Raw genomic sequence first — 25,479 nt, forward strand, 5'->3', positions numbered from 1 at the left:
CGGTCCAACTGGACCATGCCAAGCATAAGTCCAAAATAAACTAGCTCCACCTGTCTGCTCCTGGTCCATATCCCTCCAAACCTTTCCTATTCACATACGTATCCAAATGTCTTTTAGATGTTGAAATTGTGCCACATCCACCACTTGGGAAGTTCATTCCATAAATGAACCATTCTCTATGTAAAACGTTTGTCCCTCATATCTGTTTTAAATTTGTCTTCTCTCACCATAAAAAACGTGTCCCCCAATCATGAAATCCCCCATCTAGGGAAAAGACATGTACCATTAACTCTATTTATACCCCTTGATAAACTTGTATAAGGTCACCTCACCACCTCTTGTACTCCAGTGAAAAAATCCCAACTTTTCTTTATAACTCAAATCTTTTATACCTGGCAATATCATGGTAAATCTCTTCTGAACCCTCTCCAGATTAATAGTTTCCTTCCCATAACTGGCCTTCAAGAAAGAAAAAAATATCTAGTTGTCTCTTTGTTCTTGTTAAGATATTTCAAAGTCACATCACGTTGATGACACCAGGGCTTGCTGGATGGATGAGAGGAAAGATTAAACCAAAGAGTAATTTAAAAGGAAGACATGATAAGTTCCCTCCTCCTTTTTCAAAACTAGGATACAACTGTTGCTTGCCTATAACTAGAGGGCATAAATTGAAGGTGAGAGGGCAAAGATTAAAAAGGGACTCCAGGTGTGTATATGGTAAGAGCTGCCAGATGAAGTGTTAGAGGAAGTATAATTACAACATTTATAAGTCATTTGAACAGGAACATGAATAGCAAAGCTTTAGACGGATGTGGACCAAATGCAGCGAATGGGACTAGGTCAGTTTAGAAAACCTGATCAGCATGGATGAAGGGCCTGTTTCCATGTTGTATGACTCTAAGACAAGTTGCTATTGTTTAGAGAAAGTATAATTTGGTGAATCATATTTTACATTTGGAATTTTTTCTTTCAGTCCAATTGTTCTAATAGCCATCTGGTTGTGGGTGGGAGAATTCAATAATCTTAGAATAACCTTGCCCTGATTCATGAAGCAATAAGTATAACCTTTCATCACTTAGCCTCATTTGAGTTCTCTAAGCTTGTAAGTTCCAATGATAAAAGTCCCAATTTGCCAAGGTTTCGAGAGCAAAAACTTATTTGTTCTTATTGCCTGAAAATCTTTCCATACCTTTCCATCATTTAATATTCTGTGTACAATAGTGTGTCAGGAACTGTATGCAAAAGTCCGAACTAACATAATGACCTTCATCAACTTAATATAACTTTCCTTTCTTTTATTCATCAAAAACAAGGATATTACTACTGCACCACAAAAGCCTTTATTATTTGTTTGTATTCAACAGGCATTTAGATATAAATGATATTCAATGTTCTGTCTGTTTATAGCTACTTTCATTTGCATTCTCACCTTTTGGTACTTTCACTTCATGAGTTCTTTGTTTTTCGAGGGAGATAATGTATTTTAAGTGTATTTGTCCTTTAAAAATTTTTTACCAGAATGCTTTTACATTTCTGTACATTGAACCTGTTTTACTACTGCTCTAATCTGCGTATATCTGCATGTATGTTACTTTGTGGCCTGATAGAAACAAGCTTTTGATATGTCAGTGAATTTCAACATTGTAATTGTATTCAAGTACAATTGGTTCTGCTATATCCCATTTCTTCAGTGCAAGTTGGCTTTAACACAAATGAAGAATTTGGACCATTATTTGTAGGATGCAAACTTTCCTTACCTGTATTGAGTATATTGCAATTCTTGCTCCATTAGTTTAAACAGTGTGGCGACTGCGAGATTTTCTTAATGTGAAATTGCACGAGAATGGAACTATCGTGTTATATCAGAACTGACTTATTATAGAATCATTGAATCTGTACAGTGTGGAAGCAGTCGTTCGTCCCATTGAATCCATACTAATCCTCCTGCTCCTGTATTTTAATCTTTGTGCTACAGAGGCCAGAGTACCCTTTAGCTTCTTAACTGCTTGCTGTTCTTACATTCAGTGACTAGACTGCAAGACTACCCAGGTCTTGTTACATATCCATCTTTGCCAATATATTGCCATTCAGATAATTTACCTTCCTGTTATTGCTTCCAAACTGAACTTCACATTTATCCACATTATGCTTCATCTGCTATGAATTTCCCTATTTACACAGCTTGTCCAAATCATACTTAAGCATCCTCCTCAAAGACCACCTTCCTGCTCGGCTTTGTCATCTGCCAACTTGGCAATAGTGCGTTTAGTTAACCCCTTCTAAATCATGAATATATCTTGTCAATAGGTGGAATCTAAGCACTGGTGGTACCCCATAAGTCACTGTCACTCAGAAAAAAAATAAAATGCCCTTTCTTTTCCCCAGAGTTCTTGTTTCTTGTCTGCCAACCTGTTCTCTGCCCATTTTAATATATTACCCTGCAATCCCATCGTACTTTATTTTGCATGCTAATTTCTGATGTGGGATCTTATCAGGAGCCTTCTACAAGTCTGGATAAACCACTTTATTGGTTCCTCTTATCAACTTTCCTGATTACAAATTTGGAAAAATTCCAGTGGCTTTGTCAAGCAGTTTCCCTTTTGTAAATGCATGTAGATTCTATCCAACCTTGTATTTTCCAAGTGTGCTGTTAAATCTTTTATAATGGGCACTAGCATTTTCCTTACTACTCTGGTATATAATTCTGTGTTTTCTTTCTACTTATTAGAATAGTGGAGTTGTACGAGCTGCCTTTGGATCCATGTAAACTAGTTCAGAGTCTAGTAGAATCTTGAAAGGTGACCCTCAATGCATCACTCTTTGCAAGGTCACTTTCTTAAATACACTGAGATGCACATTGTCAGGCCCTGGGGATGTATTGACATTAATCCCAACAATTTTCCCAATACCATTTTGCTTCTACTACTGATGTTCTTCAGTTCTTTGCTGTCACAAGACCCTGTGTTCTACAATGTGTATGGGATGTTATTTGTGTCCTTCTTTGTGAAGACGGAATTCAAAGGATGCATTTAATTGGTCTGCCATGCCTTTGTTCCCCATGATAACTTTCCTCTGTTTCTGACTCTAAAGGGTTCATGTTTGTCTCCATTAAACGTTTTGTCTTCACAAGCAATCTGATTGTAAAAACTTCTCGAGGAATGTTTCCCACAAGATTACCCTCATGCTATATTTTCCCTTCTTAATCCCTTTGTTGTTTGCTGAAATCTAAAATTTTCTCAATCCTCAGGACTGCTCAACATTTTTTTTTGGCGATAAAAGTCTATTAAGTGCTTTGTAAAAGTTAGGATGTCATGTTGTGGTTGTATAGTATATTGGGGTACTTCTGGGGTACTATGTACAGTTTTGCTCATCTTGCTCTAGGAAGTTTGTTATTACATTGGAGAGGGTTCAAAAAGGATATACCAGGATGTTGCCAGGAATGGAAAGTTTGAGTTATATAGATAGGCTGGGCCCATTTTTTTAACTGGAGTGTTGGAGGTTGTATCGCTAATTTCCTAGCCTTTGACCTGCTCTTGTAGCCACAGTACGTTTGTTTGGTCCTGTTCAATTTCAAGTCAGTGGTAACTGACAGACTGTGGTGATTCAGCTATGGTAATGCCATTGAATGCCAAAGGACAGTGGCTGGAGTCTCTCTTGGGATGGTTATTACCTGGCACTTAAGAGATGTGACTATTACTTGCCACTTATCTGTCTGGGTTTTGCGACATACAGACATAGATTGCTTTATTACCTGAGGAGTTGCAAATAGTGCTAAATATTGTATAGTCATTAGCAAACATTACCACTTCTGACCTTTTATGATGGAGAGTAGGTTACTGATAAGGAAGCTCAGAAGACTGACCTCCAACAACCATAACCGTCGTCCTTAGTGTGACAAATAGCCACAAGCAGTGAAGACTTTTCCCCACGATTCCCATTGACTCCAGATTTACAGAGGCTCCTTGATGGTGTACCTCAGTCAGATGTGGCCTTAATATTAACAGTGGTCGCAGTCATCTCACTTCTGAAATTCAGTTCTTTTGTTGATGTTTGAACCAAGGCTGAAATGAGGTCAGAAACTGAGTGTTCCTGTCAGAACGCAGATAAGCATCAGTGATCAGTTATCCCTTGCAATTGCTAATAGATAACATCAATGACACCTTTTTATTACTGTAGCCTGATAGGGTGGTAATTAGCTCAGTTGGATTTCTTCTGCTTTGTGTATAGGACATACCTGTACAATTTCTGCATTGTCAGGTAGACGCCAGTGTCGTACCTGTACTGGTTAGGGGTGTTGAAAATGTGTTGCTGGAAAAGCGCAGCAGGTTAGGCAGCATCCAAGGAACAGGAAATTCGACATTTTGGGCATAAGCCCTTCATCAGGAATAAGGAAAGTGTGTTCAGCAGGCTAAGATTAGGCTTAGCCTGCTGAACATACTTTCCTCATTCCTGATGAAGGGCTTATGCCCAAAACGTCGAATTTCCTGTTCCTTGGATGCTGCCTGACCTGCTGCGCTTTTCCAGCAACACATTTTCAGCTCTGATCTCCAGCATCTGCAGACCTCACTTTCTCCTGGTTAGGGGTGTGGCTAGTTCTGGATCTTACTCTTACAGACTGTTGTTAGGGTCCATGTCATTTGCAGTACCCAGTGCCTTCAGCCATTGTTAATATCCGATGGAGTGATTTGAATTGGTTGACGTCTGGCATTTGTGATGCTGACCGCCTCAGGAGGAGATCCAATGGACCATCCACTTGGCATATCTGGCTGAAGATAGGGACAATTCCTTTAGCCTTTGGAACCTTACAGGGGCCTGGATAATGTAGGCTATAGCAAGAAATATAGCCGTATTGTGCAGGAAGTTCAGCAAGGTCTGTCTTGATATTGGGAATAATTTGCTGCCATCTTTAACTAAGTTCTGGGCGTCAAAGTCAGATCCACTTAGCAATGGTGAGTTGCCTGTTAATATAGATTATTGCTTGTTAATAAATGTATTACCTCCCCACATTCTGCCTCATTAGTGTGCAGCTTTCTGTCATTCTATCTATTATGAACAAACATTGATGCCAAGAAATCTCAAACTGAAAGTGTGGGTGGCTAAATGGTTTGCACTGCTGCCCCACAGTGCCAGGGACCCGAGTTCGATCCCAGTCTCTGACAACTGTGTGGAGTTTGTGCACTCTTTGTGTGGGTTCCTCCGGGTGCTGTGACTTCCTCCCACAATCCAAAGATATGCAGGTTAGGTGAATTGGCCATGCTGAATTTCCCATAGTGTTCAGGGATGTGTAGATTAGGTGCATTAGTGTGGAGTAAATGTAGATTAATAAGGTAGCTGAATGGATCTGGCAGGGTTACTCTTCAGAGGGTCAGTGTGACCTTTTGGGCCAAATGGCCTGTTTTCACAATGTAGGAATTCTATTCTATTCAGTGGAAGTGAAAATGGGTACTTGGCAACATCTGTTCACTGTTTGCTCGAAAAAACCTCAAGGTCCATGGAATGCAGCAACATTTAGACATTAGCATGCACTATGTGCCAGCCTCTGAGAATCCTTGTAGCACATGTTCAGTCTACTTACAGTGCACTACTGCACCTTGGCGCAATGGCAGTTTTCATTGTAATACTGCAGCACGGACACTTCGCATGCATGGACTGAACCAGACAACATTTTTGGCCATTTTGCTTGCTCTTTTTTGTACTCACTCGGTTTGAACCCACCTGGATGCTCACAGTCTCTTTGCTTTATCTTGCCTTTTTATATATTGCCCCTCGATTAGTGATATAAAGGCTCACAGTATTACTGTATTGTCGTGCTGTTTAACATAGGCCCATAGCTAGGATACTTGTCATGGTTGTTAGCAGTACTCCATGAAGTCATGAGACAGAACTTTTGATCAGTAGGCCTTGCCACAGTAAGTCAATGACAGTCTCAGGGGCTCATAAGTGGACAGTTAATCACTTGATGTGGACATAGGTCAGTAACCACTCCTTGTTAGATATGAGGAGCTGAAAATCGGGCAGGTCATCATGTGTCTCGAGTCTTTCTGCCATGTAGTGGACTGCTTTCCCCCTGGAATGAGATGGAGGGGGATGAAAGTAGGTGGCACATCTAATGATTTTGGTGCAAGGGGAAGGTGTCCAGAGTGAGTAGATAGGCAGAAGAGGATGTGTATAGTTAGTGGAGTAGGGGTTTGGTCAAAAACATTTTTCTTCGAAGTAGAATGTATTTTGGACAATAGTTAAATACTAACAAATGTAGCCCTTACAAAATGCTACATTTATTGGGTGACAGAGTGAGGGAAGATGTTGCAGATAGAGTAAGTGTTGGAGCATGAGACTTGCTGGGAGGCAGGTCCAACAACAGTGTGTCTGAAATTAAGGTAGCAAAATACATGTGTCTGGCTGAGTGGAGGAAGTTATTGATTTTCATCCTACACTGCTGGTCGTTCCTCCAAATGGCTGAGGCTACATTGATCCAGGGCAAACCTCAGACCAGTGTCAAGATCTTCACTGGTGGCCCTTGGGAGTTGGGCATCCTACCACTGCATCACCCTGTTATAGCTTTATCTAGTTTTACACATTTTTAGATTGCCTGGTGCTGTTCTGGCACACCTACTGCAGTCCTTAATGAACCAGGGTTTATCTTCTGGCTTGATAGTAAAGATTGTGGTTGAATATGGTTTTTTGCTGCTGATGGCATCTTGTAACTGCCCTGTTTGGAGTTGTTGGATTTGTTTGAAAGGCGTCCCATTTAATATGATGGTCGTACCATGGAAACTAAGTCGGATATCCTCAATGACTTTGGTCAGTTATGGATGAACACATCAGCAACAGTTAGAGTTGTTGAAATTTGTTAAATCTTGAAATTCATTTAAATTTACAACATTTTCCAGTATTGATGAAAATTTTTCCAGAAGTTTTAAGTGTTTTCAGTATTTCTCCCTCTACAGATGCTACTGGACCTGGATATTTTAGTTCTGTTTTCAGTGTCTTCTGTATTTTTGTTTTCACGGATTCATCCATATTCCTTCAGGGAGGGGCAGGTTCAATGGGCTGAGCAACCTTCTTTGGTTCCTATGTTATCACATTCTAATACTGGATACATCTCTCTCTCGAATTCTGGCTGGCAATTAAGTCTGCTCTGGAGTCCTTTTTGTTTTCCTTGGGTCTTTATAATATTATTTTCAGAACTGCTATTTGTTTTTCGACTTGTGTCCACAAATGGATAAAATACAGATTGTCCTGTGTGTTTCTTTCTACTTAACACTAATGCATGCAAGCCCATGGAATGTTTGTGTGGGTCAGTTTGGTTGTTTGTGTCTGCACAAGTTTTTTTGGCCAAAGGTTACAGGCACATTCATGACTCATTTTGTAAGGATTGCATTTGTTAGTATTTAAATATTTTCCAAAATACGTTCTACTTCAAAGAAAGATGTTTTGGAGCAAAATTGAGTCCAGATGCTTTGTTCAATCGAAGTGAGATGTTGCAGTTTTGATTGTGCATAGGCCTCAATGTTTTTTTATTTTCCAGCAATGACAGAAATTTTATTTAATTCATTTTTAGTAATTTTTACTTTGTATTTTTACTCACATGGGCCTCATATCTCAGAGATTGTTGTGTCTCCTGCTCAGACTTGAGCTTTCTTTAACTCTGCATTGATTGCATTGGTGCTGAAATCTGGTGTATCACTTCAGCATTTGATAATTGGGTCCAAAGTTGGACCCGAAATCAAAGTAGATCCTTCAGGCTGATTTTGAATGATGACTCTGTCTAAAAACCAAATTAGGATCTAATTTTTAGACTTATCAAATTTTCACTTAATTTATGAGATCTTGATATTTTTTCTAAGTGAGACTAATTTTTGTAATTCTAAACCACCATCTTTTGACAACTTTCTTTATGTATTTTTGCCAATATAAATAAGCAACGATCTGTCTTCATAGAAATGTAATCCTAGTGCTCAAAAATGATACAAAATGCATTTGTTATGAAAATAAATTCTCATTAAATGAGGTGATAAGCATTATTCACTATCCACCAGATTTTACCATGTGTTGAAAAGATTGCATTGTTTTCTACCATGTAATACTCTCTAGGTTATCACTAGGCCGCAATTTCAGGCGAGACAGACTGCACAAGCAATCACAGTGAATGTAACTTCTTTTTTACAAGCTGCTTTTATTACTCTCATCAACACGATCAATCTCTCAAACAATTCTATTACCATCTACTTTGTTAAAAAAAAGTATTGCCTGTTTCCATTGGTGTTGTCAACGTGAGAATTTGAGTTGTCAATTGCTGCCACATTCCTGCTGCTTCAGTTACTGCCTCATTCACCACTCGCATGCTACTCAGTTGTTGCCGTCTTGTTGCTCCACTCAAAATTCTTAACCTGTCACCCACTGCCCTACTTGCTGTCTTTGCATGAGCACAGAGGCAAGCTGGGCGGTGAATGGAGACAATGAGGCAGGGAGAGCGGGAGACAGTGACAGAAGTGGAGGTCTGAGAAGGGAGCAGAATGCTGCGAGCAAACCATTGAATGAGAGGTAACAGCAGGTGGAACACGCAGATATCAGCGACAGCAACATCCTGGGGTGGGTGCGCAATGATGTCAAAATGCTTCCTGTTCAAGTACTATAATTGAAAATATATTAATTGGAAGGTAGGAATGCATATTCATTTTCTCAAATTTGCTGTCCTTTTTTCCGTGAAAGGAATGATCTTTTTGTCGCTGTCTTGCATGTCATTACAGCAAGCTGACAATGAAGGTCTCAGAAGTTAGGCATCCAGTTTCCTTGCACTTTGATAATATTTATCATAACTCTGGAAGTGAAGTTTTTTTATACTTCTAGAAATGAAGGAGCAAATATTTGATGGCCCAGGTGGCAGCAGAGTAGGGCTGCTGAGCCAAAATGAGCATTTTTCATCTTTCCTTTTGGCTTTTTTAAATTTACTTGTCCTGAACTTGGACTGCATCGGTGATGAGAGCCCAGTACATGGACTTCGTCTAGACCCAGGGCATAGACCTCGAATGCTACTGGATCTAGGCATGGACCATGGGCAGGCCCAGTGCAGAGTAGAGTGAGCCCCTACTGACTTCTCCAGAGCGAGCACAAGACTGGGAATTAGCAGCTGTTACATCGGCAGAGGCAAGGTAGGCCAGCAACAAATGGTGACACCTGAGGATTGGTGACTTCTGTGTTTGTTGGTTGGTGGTGACGAAGTGGTGGTAGAAGAGCATCCTGGCAACATCGATGAGGTGGGCCCAGCACCTTTGAGAGTTGTGACTCTAACGTTGGTGGGTCCGAGACAATGCCAAAGTATTGACCCAGTGTCCAAGATGACGCCAGAGGATTGGTGACTTCAATGTTGGCTGGAGGATTCATGTAGATGATGGCAAGGCTGGTGGTGCAGGTGTCTTTGGCAATGATGAGCTGGCTCAGGACTGATGGACTCTTCAAGCTATATCTTTATTTCCCCCTTATTCTTAAATTATTCAAAACACCGCAATTTCATGGTGACACATGAAAGCTTTTTGCTGTATTTTATTGTATGTTTATAAATACGCGTACAATAAAATCAAAATCTTTGCACCATTTTTACTTTTGATGGACATTTTATTGTTTGTTTTGTTGTATCAAGCTATATAATACAGGCTCGATCTTGCAAGCTGTGTTCTATTGATGTTACAAGCCAAAATATCTGTTTTGACACACTCATCTTGAGTATGACCTTGTTTTCTTTGGATGTAATTGCTGTTTTGTATCAACTGCTCATATGGCTTTTCCAGATGCCCAAGATTTTTAAGCATTAAATAGTCAGTGTTTGAAGGTTATAACAGCTGAATGTTTCTTTGGAAATATGAACTGGTCTGAGAAATTTAATTATGGCTTAATATTACAAAACGGTTGACAATTTTTAATCAATGTTCCGCATAATCACCATTTCTATTTGACATTCAATGGCATGATCATTGCTGAATATACTGCCATCATGACTTTCGATGTCTGCACCCTTTTGATATATCCTGTACCTTCAGCTGCTTTTTGGTATCAATTGGAGTGGATCAAATTGTTGAAAATTAGTATCTGTTGTCAGGAACAACAGAAGGATGTCTAGATGGATTTTCCTGTCATCACCTTTGGCTGAAGACAGATGGAAATGTTCAACCTAGTCTTCTGCACCTATGTATCTGGTTCAGTTTGAGCCTCAGGATGTTTGTGGAACCCCCTCCTTGAGTTAGGACCACAAAGTTTTGATCTGATCTTGGCAGTCAAGTCATCCAGCTACTGTTTAGCTTGCATGAAATCTTATAGCCTGACTGGATTTGCTACCATCTTTCTAGATATTCCTTATGATACCCCTGGCAAGCTTTGCTGCACCCGTAGTTGAACTAGGTTTGATCTCCTTGATAATGTGATGAATATACCGTGCAACTATGGATTGTAGTTTAGTGCAGTTATGCTGCTGGTAGCTCATTGGACATAGGTTTGAGCATCTACATTTGTTTTCAGTTACAGTGCCACACAGAATAATAGGGGACAGAACAGTGGCTTAGTCGTCAGCACTGCTACCTCACAGTGTGTTAGACCCAGGTTCGATTCCACTCTTGGGTAACTGTGCAAACTCCACAAAGATATTCTCCCCATGTCTACTTGGGTTTCCTCCCACATCTAAAGATGTCCAGGCTAGCTGATTTAACCATGGGAAATGCATTGTTTACAGGGGTAGGGGAGGGGGTGAATCAGGTTGGGATGCTATTTGGAGGGTCAGTGTGGACATGATGGGACAAATGGCTTGCTTCCACACTGTGATCTCTGACTAGGGTCCTCCATACTCAGTACAAAGGGACTCCGTAAGCTTCCAATGTTGTTGGCTCCTTCAAATATGTGTTATTTTAATCAATTTGGTGGATTCTTTTGTAATTGAGGAGCCCACGGTGGATAGATGCAACAGGTAAATTGGTGATGATGAGGTCAAGTAGATTTTTACCCCTTGTCAGCTTCCTCACTAGCTGTTGCAGACCCAATTTGGCAAATATAACCTTGAGGCTTTAACCAGTTCAGTCAGCAATGGTGCTACCAAATCATTCTTTATGTCGGGCTTTGAAATTCCCACACACGCACAATATATTCTATGCACACCCTCAGTACAGCTTCTGTAAGGAGAGCTGATTGTTCTATTCCAGAAGGGTTGTGTGGGTAATTGAAAAAAGGTGACTTTGCCTATTTTTGACTTGATGCCATGAGACTTCATGGGACCTGGGATTCGAATTCCCAAGGCAACACCTTTCCATCTCTGAATTTGTAAGTTACTACTTCCATTATGTCTGACCAGCTAATTGGATAGGACATTACCAGCAATAGTGATGGAGGAGTCAAGGACATGGACTGTAAGGCATTTAAGGTCAACTTTACCAATTTAACATGTCTCTGTTAAGAAGGACATGGCAGCATGTGCCATTTTCAATTCCAGTGCCTCGATTGATGAACGTAATCCATTCGCTTGTATTCTTATGTTTTCTGCGGCAATTTGGAACAACTAAATGGTGTGCTGGAGTATTGCAAATGATATTTTAGAATGGGCCATGCTGTCTGGGGTGATCTTTAAGACCAGTCTAGGGAAGGTCAGCAAATTTCTTGGACAATGCTAAACCAGATGTGTTTATATAGCAATCTTATAGTTTCATAGTCACTGTTGGTGAAATCAACTTTTAGTTGCAGCTTTATTCATTAATTTGGATTCAAATTCCACTATTGACTATGGTCAAGAAAAGTTCTGATGTATGTTGGCCTGGACGTTCCCTCATTTTCTGTTTTTATTTTAGATTTTCAGATTTCTATTATTTTCCTTTTGTAAACTATCTAGCTGTTACTTTTTTTTCAGCTCCCATTATGAGGATGAGACTGGGGCCCTCTTGTGGCACAGTGGTAGCTTCCCTACTCCTGGACTGGGTGGTCCAGTTTGAAGTCCCACCTGTTCCAGAGGGGTATAATAACATCTCTGAACAGGTTGTTTAGAAAGTATCCAGAAGGATGAGACTGGTGAATTGTTGCACTGTAGCTAGGCCTGCATTCCAAGAAATATTCTAGAGTAATAGGAATAGTGAAATAATCTAAATCAGAATTAAATGCGCACATTTAATTGATGGATGGAGTTTCTCCACTGTCTGATATGTATGGCGTATCTGGCAAAATGTGACCATATCTTTATGTAGTCTTGGCTAATGAAATTGTGTTTTAGCCTGTGTTATTAATATCCCAGTAACCTTCCATTAGAATTTTGTGAGCCATTCATAAGATGTTATTGCAGCTGGGATTACCACCATTCCTGCTTGGCTTGTGTTTGAGGTGGTCTCTATTTTCCTCAGTTTTATTTGATCATGGAATGTGGGCATTGCTGGCTAAGTCAACACTTGTTGCCTGTCCCTAATTAAGAGTCAACCACATTGCGTTCGATCTGGAGTCAAATGTATGCCAGGAGAAGACTAATGAATTTCAGGGAAAGAAATCTTTTGTGAACTAGATGAGTTTTTAGAGAAGTCAGCAGAGGTCACATGGTCACCATTAGGCTAACTTTTTATTCCTTTTTTTTATTTAATTCAAATTTCGCCATCGATCCTGGTGTGATTCAGATCTAGGTCACCAGAATATTAGCCTGGCATTCTGGTTGACTAAATAAATCTTGAGCTTTGCTGCAATAGTATTCCTGTATTATTCCATAATTATGATTTCCTTTACAAAATCAATGTTTTCTCTCTAACATCAGTGATTGCAGCTTCTGATCCCATAGCATTTCCTTTTCTGTAAATTCTACAAATTTCTGATAAGGCTTCTTTATCTCATTATTTTAATTGATAAGTTTGAGGAGCAAGCTCATAAATGTTGCATATTGCTTTTTTAACAGTTTCATAGCATGTAGATTGTTCTTTCGGCAAATTTGCTTACACTTAGCTTTCCCTGTAACAATAGTTTTTAACATTAATGATCAAACAGCTTTTTATCCACTTGTTATAACTTTTTCACATGAAGTGAAATACCTTTCAACTCCACCTTCTGTAAACTCTGGTGCGAAGTCTGGATTTCTGGTTAAGACAAATCCCTCATTGGAATCTGAATAATCCTCTAAGCAACTGCTTTTTTCCTTGTGAACATTTCTGTAGCAAAGTCATGTTGTGTGGTTTTTTTTGTACTTCAAGCTTTTTAAATTCCATTTCCCTTTTATTTTCATGTCTTTCTATTTGCTTTGTTTTTTTCTCTTGCCTTGTACTCCAATTCAAGCTTTTTTTTAACTTTCAGTTCTCGGTTCCTTTTTTCTCCTCCCTTTTATTGCTATTTTTGTTTCCTTCAATTTTGAATCTTTACATTTCTCTTTTTGTCAGTGATTTTGTTTTTATTTCTAGCTGAAGCTTAGCTAATTCTAGTGATGACACATCACATTCAGGGTTCCCTCCTTTGAATTCAAAGTGCTGCGTAATTACAATAAATAGTATAAATTACTGTGGCAATCCTGCTTTTATTCTGACCACAGTTTGCTTGCTAACTCTGTTTAGCTTTGGTAAAAAACTTTAAATAATCCACTATTATGCTTTCTACATCCAGAAAAGCCAATTTGAAAGTCCAATCCATGCAATGAACTTCACAACACTCTCATTCCATGTTCAGAACCCCCAGGCACCATTCCTTAAGTGACATATGATCCCAGTTGTTTGTAAGACTGGACAAGTGAGATCCCAGAATGAAACCTGATTTGAGAGATTTTGTCTTGAAATTTTGCAATTTGTTAACATGGTCAGTCAGTGAAATGTATTCACACAAGGAATATTCATATTCTTCAACAATAAAACACAAATTTATTACACTAAATAAAAAAAATTAGCATTGCTTGATATGTGTAGGAAAGTTAGAAAGTTCTTAACACAAACATCAAAACAAAGTTTCAAATGTTTCAAATGCCATTCATTAGAGAGATTCAATACCACAGATATTACGGCTGTCTTGGGTTTTGAAAATCTTAATTGAACTCCCCCAGTTTCATTTTGTCGAATTGTGGAGACATTTTTACAGTTCCTTTCGGAGTCTGCTGGCATGTACCTCTTTCAGTACTGAGAGCCCAAACTTTCTCTCCCTTCTAACAACTTGGAAGTTGTTTTCCAAACTCTTCTGGTTTGAAAACTTCACAGCCTAGAAACTGTTTGAGTTGACAGGTTCCCCATAACTGAGGAATTTCCTGCTCACTGGAACGTTATTCTCTTCTGAACAGAACGGAGTTCTTCTGAGTTAAAGCTTTGGATCTTCTATTTTGAAGTCAAAAGAAAATTCACTGCCATAATTTGTTTACCTTCCCTGTCGTTAACCCAACAGTATATAGGTTTTATCCATTAATACACTGCAGTTCTCCCAGTCATGAAACTGCAATCATCTTTTCTTGGAACTGATGCATTGATGTAATTCTTCCAATTTGAAATTAGAAACTTTTAAGAATTAATTCATTTCTATCAGCCAATATTTTGAAATGCAGATCCAAATTCATAGAGTCCCTATAATGTGGAAAAAGGCCATTTGGCCCATGGAGTCACAAGAGTATCTCACCCAGACCAAGCTGCCTACCCTATCCCCATAATACTGCATTTATCATGGTTCATCCACCTAAACTGTGCATCTTTTGGACTGTGGGTGGTAACTGAAGCACCAAGTGGGAACCAACGCAGATGTGGGGAGAACATACAACCTCCTAAGGCTACAATCAAACCTCTGGTGCTGTGAGATAGTCATGCTAACCACTGAGTCACTGTGCTGCCCAAAAATATAATATATATAATTTAACTGATATGAAAGTGATGCAAAGACAGTATTTTGGATGTTTTGATGTGCCATAAGCCAACCAGAGTAAAGAAATAATAACTAAATTATAAAAAGCAATGGTTCATCATGACACATCTGGCATAGGGCCTCAGTTATCAAAGGCATCAACAGTGATCTGATTGAATAATGGGAGCAGGATTGAGTAATTGCATGGCCCGTTTCTTAATTCCTAGGTACATATGCAGGGAATAAGACGATATTAAAACCATAGAGAGTGAAGAAAATACCTTCCCTAAGACAGTGATAGAAACTCAAACTATCTCGTGGAAGTCAAATTGCAGAAGAAGAAAACAAATGGGGGAAAAAAAACAGATGAGTGATTACAGAAAAGTTGCAGCTTATATTTTAGATTCAGGAACTATGCCAGAAGTAATTAGCTATTTATACATAAAACATCTTGCATAGGGTGTGCGCTTCTATCTATAAGCCCTTCTCCCATTGTTAGTTTGGGAGAAATCTGTCCATGCGAACTATAATAAATTGTTATGTCAACTTCATTTTTGTAGAGCAAGCTCCCCTTCAAATTTGCACTGTCACCCCATTGTCTGTATATCCAACAGAAAAAATCCATTGCTCATCAATTCTGTCCATACATTTCTGGTATTATAAGTTACATTGTGTTCTGAAACTCTCTTTGATCCACCCTTAATAGTGCATAGAATTATAGAATCCTTACAGTTGGCCCCATAGATTCCAACCATCCGAAAAGCATCCCACCCAGACCTCTGCCTCCCCTGGCCATACTATCCCTATAACCCTGCATTTTCCATGGCTAATCCACTTCTGCACATCCCTGGATGCTACAGGCAATTTAACATGGCTAATCCACCGAGCCTGCACAAGACAGAACAAGTAATTTGTTCCATTGTTCTTACTACCACACTTTGGAGCATTTGTTATAATTTCTTATGAAGAGCTTATGCTTGAAATGTCGGTTCTTCTGGTCAGGCAGCACTAGAGGAATAGCTGTGCTTTTCCAGCACCACATTCTTCGACTCTGATCTCCAGCGTCTGCAGTGCTGATTTTCTCCCAAACTTATCAATTAGACTAGCCACGTTTTCCTCCAAATCATTTATGTAAACCACAAGCTGCAGAGGTCCCAGCACTGATCCCTGTGGAACACCATGAGCCACAACCCTCCATTCTGACAAGCATCCTTCCACTACTGCCCTCTGTCTCCTATGACGAAGCCAGTTCTGTATCCATCTTGCCCAACTCGCCTCGATACCATGTGTCTTCACCTTTTGTACCAGTCTGCTATGAGGGACCTTGACAAAAGCTTAACTGAAGTCCATGTAGGGAACATCAATCATCTTTGTCACCTTCTCAAAAAACTTGATCGAGTTAGTGAGGGACAACCTCCTCTGCACAAACCATTCTGTCTCTTGCTAAAGTCCATTTGCTTCTAAGTGCATATAAATCTTGTCCCTGAGAATCTTTTACAATAATTTCCCTATGAGCATCGTGAGACTCATGGGCCTGTAATTTTCTGGATTATCCCTGCTACCTTCTTAAACAATCCTCTGGGACCGCACTTGTAGCCAGAGAAGATACAAAAAGGTCTGTCTGTGCTCCAGCAATTTGTTCTCTTGCCTCCCTCAATATTCTGGGATGGATCCCATCAGGATCTGGGGACTTGCCTACCCTAATACTTTTTAAAACACACAACTTCTCTTTCTTTTTAATAGCAACTTGGCTTAGAAATTCGACCCTCCCTACCCTGAGATCATCCTTCACCAACTCCTCCTCTTCAGTGAATACCGATACAAAGTATTCGTTTAGGACCTCACCTACCTCTTCTGGCTCCACAAACAGCTTCCCTCCTTTGACTTTGAGTGGGCCAACACTTTCTCTGGCTACCCTTTTGCTTTTTATATCAGCATAAAAAGCCTTGGGATTCTCCTTAATCCTGTTTGCTAATGACTTTTCGTGATCCCTTTAGCCCTTCTAATTCCTTGTTTAAGTTCTGTCCTACTTTTCTTATATACTTAAAGGGCTTTGTCAGTTCCCATCTTCCTAAACCTTACGTATGCATCTTTTTTTTTCTTTTTGACCAAGGTCATAACATACCTGTTCATCCAAGGTTCACAACTTGTCATACCTATCCTTCATTCTTACAGGAACATGCTGCTCCTGAACTCTTATCAACTGCCGTTTGAAATACTCCCTCATGTAGATTTATCCTCAAACAGCCACTTCCATTCAAAATTCTCTATTCCCTGCTTAATGTTGTAGTTTGCCTTCCCCCAACTTAACACATTCACCTGAGGACTGCTGTTATCCTTATCCACGAGTAGCTTGAAACTCATGGTATTACAGTGACTACTCCTGAAATGTTCTCCAGCTGAAACTTCACATACCTGGTTGGGCTTGTTTCTGGACTGTTCACATACTGGAGAAAGTGAGGATTGCAGATGCTGGAGATCAGAGCTGAAAATGTGTTGCTGGAAAAGCGCAGCAGGTCAGGCAGCATCCAAAGAGCAGGAGAATCAACGTTTTGGGCATGAGCCCTTCTTCAGGAATGGGACCTGAAGAAGGGCTCATGCCCGAAATGTCGATTCTCCTGCTCTTTGGATGCTGCCTGACCTGCTGCGCTTTTCCAGCAACACATTTTCAGCTCTATTCACATACTGTGAAGAAACCCTCCTGAATGGTCCTCACAAATTCTGTTCCTTTCAAGCTCTGCGCACAAAGTCAGTCCCAGTCAATATAGGGGAAGTTAAATCATCTGCTACAACATCTTTCCAAAATATGTCTGCATACTTTCTCCTCTGTTTCCGCTGGCTTTTGGGTGGCCTATAGTATACCCTCAGCATTATAATTTCATCTTTCCTATTGAGTTCTACCCGTATTGCCTTGCTGCAGGAGTCCTCTGACCAATCCTCCCTCAGGTCAGCTGTGAGACACTCCGTTACCAGTAATGCAACTCTCCACTCCTTTTGCATCTCTGTCTATCATACCTGAAACATTCAAATCCTGGGACATTCAGCTGCCAGACTAGTCCCCCTTTCAGCCAAACTCTAATCGCAATAATACCATGGTTCCAAATAATAACCAGAGCTCTACCTTGTCTATTATACTTGTTTTATTGAAACACGCATTTCAGACCACCTCCCCTGCTCTTTTCAGCAGCTTTTCCTTGCCTATTCTTGCTCTTTGTCATGTTTGCCTTGGTTTCTACCTCTCCCTCAATTTCTGCATCTACTGCCCCACACCTCTGTTTCTCATTCCCTTGCCAGGCTGGTTTACTCCTTCCCCAACCAGTCTACCAAGTACTCCCCTAAGGACATGGGTCCCAGTACTGCCCAGGTGTAACCCTTCTGATTTGTACATGTCCCAGATCCCCAAAACCAGTCCCAATGCCCTACAAATCTGAAACCATCCCCCTCAGATTATTATTTCAGCCATGTGTTCATCCTAAATATCCTGCTGGTTCTCTTCTGACTAGCTCGTTGTATTGGTAGTTAACCTGACACAACTACCTTTGAGGTCCTACATTTCATCTTTCTTCCTAATTTTCTCTTCTCTATTAGTACCTCATCCCTTTGGAACTATTGACAAAGTCTAAAAAAACAAATGTGTGCCATGACCACTAACTGTTCACCCTCACCCTCCAAAATGTCCTGCAACTGCTCAGAGACATCTAGGGTCCTAGCACCAGGGAGGCAACACATCATTTTGCGCTTTGTTTGTGGCCACAGAAATGCCTATCTATTTCCTTTACAATTGAATCACCTTTAACTATAGCATTTCTATGTCTATTTCTCCCTCCTGCTGCAGCAGAGCTCACTATGGTGCCATGAATTTGACTTATGCTGTTATCCCCTGACAGAAGGGCTACACCCAACATATTGACTTCTCCACCTCCTGATGCTGCCTTGCTTGCTATGTTCGTCCAGCTTCCTGCTTGCCTACCTTGTTATTCCCTGACAGGCCAGTATCCAAAATGGTGTATCTGTTTTGTAGGGGAATAGCCATAAGAGATTCCTGCCATGCCAGAGTAGCCCTCCTGCTCTGATGACCACCAATTTCCTTACTTTCCTGCGGAGTCTGATTCTGCAGTGTGAGCTCTCCTGTTATGTCTTACCCCTGCATTAATTAATTCTTACAATGTCAAATACTCCTAATGCTAAATTGAAGCTGTTGGTGTTCACTGCTCAAATAACAATTTTTCAGAATTTACCTTCTACTTGCCAACAACAGTTTTGAGAACCTGTTCAGGCTCCTGTTCCTTTACTCGCTGGAGCTCTCACTGCTGCCCTCCTGTCACGATGTTCTGTCTTCTTTCCTCTGAACCTTGCTTTTTTTTTTGTTTAGAGGAGGAAGTAGGGATGAAAATGCCACAGTCCTGTAATGTTTGGAGCTGACCGTTCCTTAACACCAGATTCTTCCAAGGCTTCATACCCGCACTGACTGCAAAGTCAACTCCCAGAATGCAAACAAGTGATGTCTCAGCACTCATCAGGATATCCACAATACTCAGAATAAAGCAGCCAGCTATAAGTTTCTCTCTGTCCGAGATATGTAAAATAATGAAGTGCCTTAATTGGTGCGTCTACGTTTGTAACTTCAAACCTTCCATTCCTTGCTGCACCACACAACTTGTAGTTGTCAGCTGAAAGGTCAAACACTGATAGAGATTACAGATGACTGGCTCAGGCAAGTTTATCCACAGAAATATGATCCGGACTCCTTTGGGCAAACCTGATAATCAGCTGATCTTTTCTGGCGACTCAATCTTGAATATTTCACAAGATTGAAGATAAGTAGAAACAAAAAGCAATGGATCACTGTATCTCTCCTAATTACATTACACCAGTAGGTGTCTATCAATATTGGACAGATATCCAACTCGTGAGGGCTTCAGAAATGCCTGATTAATTGTGATGGCCCCTGGCAATTAATGCATGAGACAGTCCATTATATGTTCCCTCAGAAACACAAGTCTTGGAGCCAATCTAACTTGGGTAGATTGATAGCTCTTCTGTTAAATAGTGACCTTGAGTATTTATCTACGTAATCTGAAATATAAGGAACTCCAACCAAAGTTTTTGTACCATGATTGGCTCTTTTAATATAGTCTAGTACAAAGCACTTTGGAGCATACTCAGATAAAATTTGACTCAAGCCACATAAGGAGATCCTGAAAACTGTTGGAAAAGCATCTTTAAAAGATCACCTTCTGAGGGAGCTGAAATACTGAAGATGTTTGAAAATGAAAGTCTGGCAGAAAGGCCTATTTTGTTGTATACGTGATGTCTGCATAACATGAACACATTGAAAAGCATACTCCCCTGCTCAAAATAGGGATTTCGGATATGTTGAGGTGTTTTAAACATGTGATTGACAAAGGAGAACCACTGTTTCTATTGTTAACAGTTCAATTTGAGAGAAGGTGATTGCTTTTAAATTATTAATTATAATTATTTAATTTCTTAATTTTCCTTCTTTTTCTTAATACCAGAAGCACATTAGGTTGACACAGAAAGAAAAAAGGTCTTCTGCACTAAAACTTCCTTCCTTCATTATCAAGTTCTCTGCAGATGTCCCATTTTTGGGGTTCAGTTGAAGATGCTCAGTATTTGTGAAAAATTGTCTTCAGAAGTTAGTTCATTCCTTTGCGAAAGTTCTTAAATTCCTTAGAGAACCTGTTTTTAAAAAAAAAACTTACTGTGTTCAGTTTTTAAGTTGTTTGCTTAATTTGACATGTTATTTTTGTTAGCTAACATCCACAAAAAGTGAGTCTCGGCTGAAACACCTTCTGCAGCGATTACCTGGTTATTGTCCAGAGTCTCTGGTAAGAGAAATGTGGTTTCATATTAATTTCCAATTACCAGTTTGTTTGCATGCTATTGCCAATATGGGAATGCTGCATTGATTCATGGCACATTTTCTAGTTAGGTTTCTAACGTTTGAATGTTTTTACACTGCCAATTCTGTATTGCTGTCTGTCAAGTATATTTTAAAATTGCTAATTTTTCAGTTACTAGCTTTTATATATGAACAATGTGGGGGTTTGTTTGACTCAATTGGCTGAATGGCTGGTTCGCAATGCAGAGTGCTCTCTCTGTTAATCTCACACTCTCTAATGTAAGATTAGCCTTATGGCGTGGTAGGACTGTGGCAAATTTTACCTTTTTTATGTATAGCTGGGCATAGTTGATAAAACAAGTGACTAAAATGTATTTTCAAAAGACTTCATAGATTGTTAAATGTGTTTTTCAGCTTGAATTCTGGGTTTGTATTAACTCTTCTTTGCCTGGTAAGTGAAGATTATTTGAAAAAAAATCATGCAACAACCACTGTTATCTCTATTTATGTAGCAACTTCACAATATTGTTGAAAAAACGTGTATTTTGTTGAAACTTATCATCTTGCAATCAGGACAATTTACAAGAAACGTCTAAGTAATTATGAACAAAACAAAGTGCTGGAGAAACTCCGATCAGAAAACACCTGTTGAGAGAGAAAAGAGTTAACGTTTCAACTGCAGTGGCCCTTTGTCAGAACTGTTATGATGATGTTGAAAAGATGCTTCCATGAGTCAGGAATTAAGAGTCATGGGGCATATATATAGAATGAAGGAACATTCATTTGGAACTGAAATGTGAAAAAATGCCTTCTCTGGGACAGTTATGAGAGGACAAATATCTGACTTCAGCTCATATTTCTTATGTTTTTATGAATCTGGCCTGTGGTTTCCTCTCGGTCTTCCTTTTTGATTAAAGGAGTTACATTTGCTATCTTTCAATCTAATTAGACCATCCCTAAACCAAAGGAGTTTTGGAAAATCAAAATTGGTGCACCAGCTATCTCGCTAGCCAATTCCTTTTAAGAATCTAGGATGTGGTGCCTTGACCAATCGAAGGCAACCTGTCTTGGTAAGAATTTAACCAAAGCTTAGCAGTTAACTATTAGTAATCAGAAACTAATAAACTCTCCATTTGCAAAACCACTGCTAACTAGAGTTCATTTTCCAATCAATAAGCACTGTATTCTCATACAGTTGTTTTCCCTTTGCTTTGATATATCTTGTAAATTATCCTTTTAAGTACAAGATTAATAACTTCACCACAATGTGCCTTTTTTTTTCCACAATTCAAGTTATGCATGACCAAATAGTCTATTTTTAACATAGTTGAAATATACTCTACAGGAGCATTGTCGAAAATTGACACCAAAGGCTAAAAACATTATTAGGGAACAAAATTTAAGAAGTATTGTAATTTTGATATAAATATACCAGTATACAAAGCTGGTGTAGTGACTCTTAACATAAACCACCACCAGGTGTCACTGTAATAAGAGAGCAGTCCTGTTGTCTGATAAGACCAATGGCAACTCATAGAGTCATAGAGATGTACAGCATGGAAACAGACCCTTCGGTCCAACCCGTCCATGCCGACAAGATATCCCAACCCAATCTAGTTCCACCTGCCAGCATCTGGCCCTTATCCCTCCAAACCCTTCATATACCCATCCAACTGCCTCTTAAATGTTGCAATTGTACCAGCCTCCACCACATCATTTGGCAGCTCATTCCATACACGTACCACCCTCTGCGTGAAAACGTTGCCCCTTAGGTCTCTTTTATATCTTTCCCCTCTCACCCTAAACCTATGCCCTTGAGTTCTGGACTTCCTGACCCCAGGAAAAAGACTCTGTCTATTACTGTACTTTTAAAGGTAGGGAGAGGTTCAGGGAAAGAAATCCTGAGCTTAAGGTCTTGGCAGTTGATAGAATTTGCTGCCAGTGATGCAACTGTTCTTGAGGCCAAAATTGAAGTACAGTTGTGACAAATCATTATAGGGTTACAGAAAATTAGAAAAATCAGGAAAAATGAGGATGTGGAGGGATTTGAAAACATGGAGGATTTTAAATTTCAGGCATTGCTTAAGTTGCTGCCTAAATAGATAAAGTACAGAAGTGTTGTGATGGCACGTGTGTGTAGGGATACACAGGTTAAGTGAGTTAACAAAAACTTGGCTGACGGAACGTAATATGGGAAATGTGAGGTTATGCATTTTGACAGGAAGAGTAAGAAAAGCTGAACATTATTTAAATCGAGAAAGACTGTAGAAAGCTGCAGAACAGAGGGATTTGGGAGTCCTTGTGCATGAATTAGAAAAAGCTAGCATCCAAGTTGAGTAGATCGGAAAGGGAAAGCAAATGGAATATTGGCCTTTACATTCCATTCCCCTGAAACAAAAGTAAAGGAGATTTTGCTAAAACTGTACAAGGCATTCAGCAAACCACAGCCGGAATGCTGTGAACAGTTTTAGGCTTCCTATGTAAAGATGGAGGCAGTCCAGAAAAGGTTCAGTCGCCTGCTAACGGGTGCAGAGGCACTATTTCATGAGGTGAGACGGAGTAGATTTGGTGTGTAGTCATTGGAATTTAGATGAATGATAGGTGACCCTATTGAAACAAACAAAATTTATAGGGGACTTGACAGAATAGATGCAGAAAACGGGGTTTTCACTTTGCAGGAAAGTTTCAGACTAGGGGACATCATCTCAGAATAAGGGGCCACACATGTAAGATAGAGATGAGAAGAATTTCTTCTGAGGGAAATCATAGAATTCTTTACGGTAGCAGGCCGTCAAGGCTGAATTGTTAGCATATTCAGGACTGAGAGACCGATTTTTAATCATGAAGGGAAATCAACAGTTCTGGGGAAAAGACAGGAAAGTAGGTTGAGGATTATCAGATCAGCCATCGTGTCTTTAGGTGACAGAGTGAACTTAATAGGCCAAGAGGCCTGCTTCTTCTATGTTCTGTGGTGTTCCTCAGAAAGCAGTGGAGACTGGGCCATTGAATTCATTTGAAGTTGAGTTGATAGACAAGGGAGTTAAGTGTTTTGAGGTGTCAGACAGAAAAGGAAAATTGAGACTGCAACCAGATCAAACATGATCTTGGTTCATGACAGAGCAAACTTGAGGGGCTGAATGATCTGCCTCTGCTCCTATGTCTTATGTTGTATATGTCTATGTGTACTCTGTTGAGCCCTTTATGTTTCAATAAGGTCTCTTGTCATTTTCCTAAACTCCAGTGATTTCAAGTCTATTTTATTTAATCTCTCCTCATAAGAAAATGTCTCCATATCCGGGATCAATGGAGTGAACTACCTTTGTACTGCATCCTGTGTCAGTATATCTTTCTTTTGATAAGTGGACCAAGCTGGTAAGTATTCCAGCTGTGGTCTGATCAGTGACTTCAATAATTTTTAGCAAGACTTCTGTATTTTGCACTCCATTCTCTTTGAAATCAAGTTCATCGTCCATTTGCCTTCCCTCTTACCCACTAAATGTAAATGGCAGCTTTTTGTGATGCATGCAGTAGGACCCCGAAATCCTTCTCTGTTTTCTGCAATCTTTCCCTACTTGAAAATTTAACACATTGATGACGCTCTGAAAGGCAAGAATTCTCAGGGTCTCTATCATAAAAGAAGATCTGTTATTCTTGAACTCTGCTCCTTTATTCTAATCTCCCATTATAAGAGGAAGCACTCTTTCCCCACTCCCCCATCTTCGCTATCAAGTGAAGATCTTCCAGGTTTCAATAAGATTATCACTCATTCTTCTAAATTCCCATGGATATAAGCCCAACTGTTTCAAGCTTTGTTCTTCATAAAAGTCCTTTATCCCCAGAACGAACTGAATGAACCGTTTGTGAATTTCTTGAGTGCGCTTATGTTTCTTTGTAAATAAGGAGACCAAAACTGTTCACAGTACATTGGTTATGGTCTTGAGATTCATGTACTAGGACACCTGGATCCCTCTGGATCAAGTTCTACAATCCCCTTCTTTCAACTAGTACACTGTTTTTCTATTCCTCTAGCCAAAGTAGGCAAGTTTATATTTTCCCAAGTTACTCTTGCTCTTCTAAGTTTTGCATCATACACCTTTGCAGACTCCCTACCTCCTCTTAATGACTTATTTTCCTCCCTGTGTGTGTCTTTGATCAATTTTGTTGCCGTACACTTTGTCCTCATTTAAGTTGTTGATATTGACTGTAAGTAATTAGTAATGCAACAATGATCACTGTGACATTCCACCTGCCTGCCAGTTGACAATAAATTATGTAATGATTTAAATATCTAAATTCAGGGAATACAACTCTGGTTTGTAGCATAATTATCAGAATGTATTCTTTTAAAGTTCAGATAGCATTGTGTTAAATTTGTGGCTGCAGTTGTGTTGCTGAAAACTGCTCACAGTACTCAGTATGGTATAATCAGTCAATGGAAAACTGACTTCAAAGAATATTCACATTAATATTCCTGAACTCCAGCATTGGTTGAATCATGTTTCTGAGGCTGGCATGAGGGAGTTAGGATCCTTTGGCAGTTAGCTACTTAGTCTTTTTTGAACTCTTAACAAATATAAGATAAAATCATCAGCAGCAAAATTTAATTTGTTCAAAGATGCACCTTCCAAATCTGGCCAGGTTACAAACCGAGCAACTTGATTCAGCAAAACAATATCTAGTTGATTTTACTTGCTGAGTTTAATCTTCCCAGGTATATTCCAAATTAAGTTTGTTTATTTACAAGGCTTTCTTGACCACAAAGGAAATGACTCCCATTTCAGGAATTTCTTCAGCCTTCTTTGTTG

At 39.6% G+C, this 25,479-nt stretch overlaps 1 protein-coding gene across 1 annotated transcript in view; it reads left to right on the top strand.

Moving 5' to 3' along the window:
- reck (reversion-inducing-cysteine-rich protein with kazal motifs) overlaps positions 1–25,479 on the top strand; it is a 177,087-nt gene that overhangs the window by 32,331 nt on the left and 119,277 nt on the right. The window contains exons 7-8 of the mRNA XM_060824192.1: positions 20,586–20,660; positions 21,089–21,125. Of these exons, the coding sequence (XP_060680175.1) occupies positions 20,586–20,660; positions 21,089–21,125 (112 nt within the window). The remainder of the gene's footprint in view (positions 1–20,585; positions 20,661–21,088; positions 21,126–25,479) is intronic.

The sequence above is a fragment of the Hemiscyllium ocellatum genome, chromosome 4 (genome assembly GCF_020745735.1).
Source record: "Hemiscyllium ocellatum isolate sHemOce1 chromosome 4, sHemOce1.pat.X.cur, whole genome shotgun sequence".
Lineage (NCBI taxonomy): Eukaryota > Metazoa > Chordata > Chondrichthyes > Orectolobiformes > Hemiscylliidae > Hemiscyllium > Hemiscyllium ocellatum.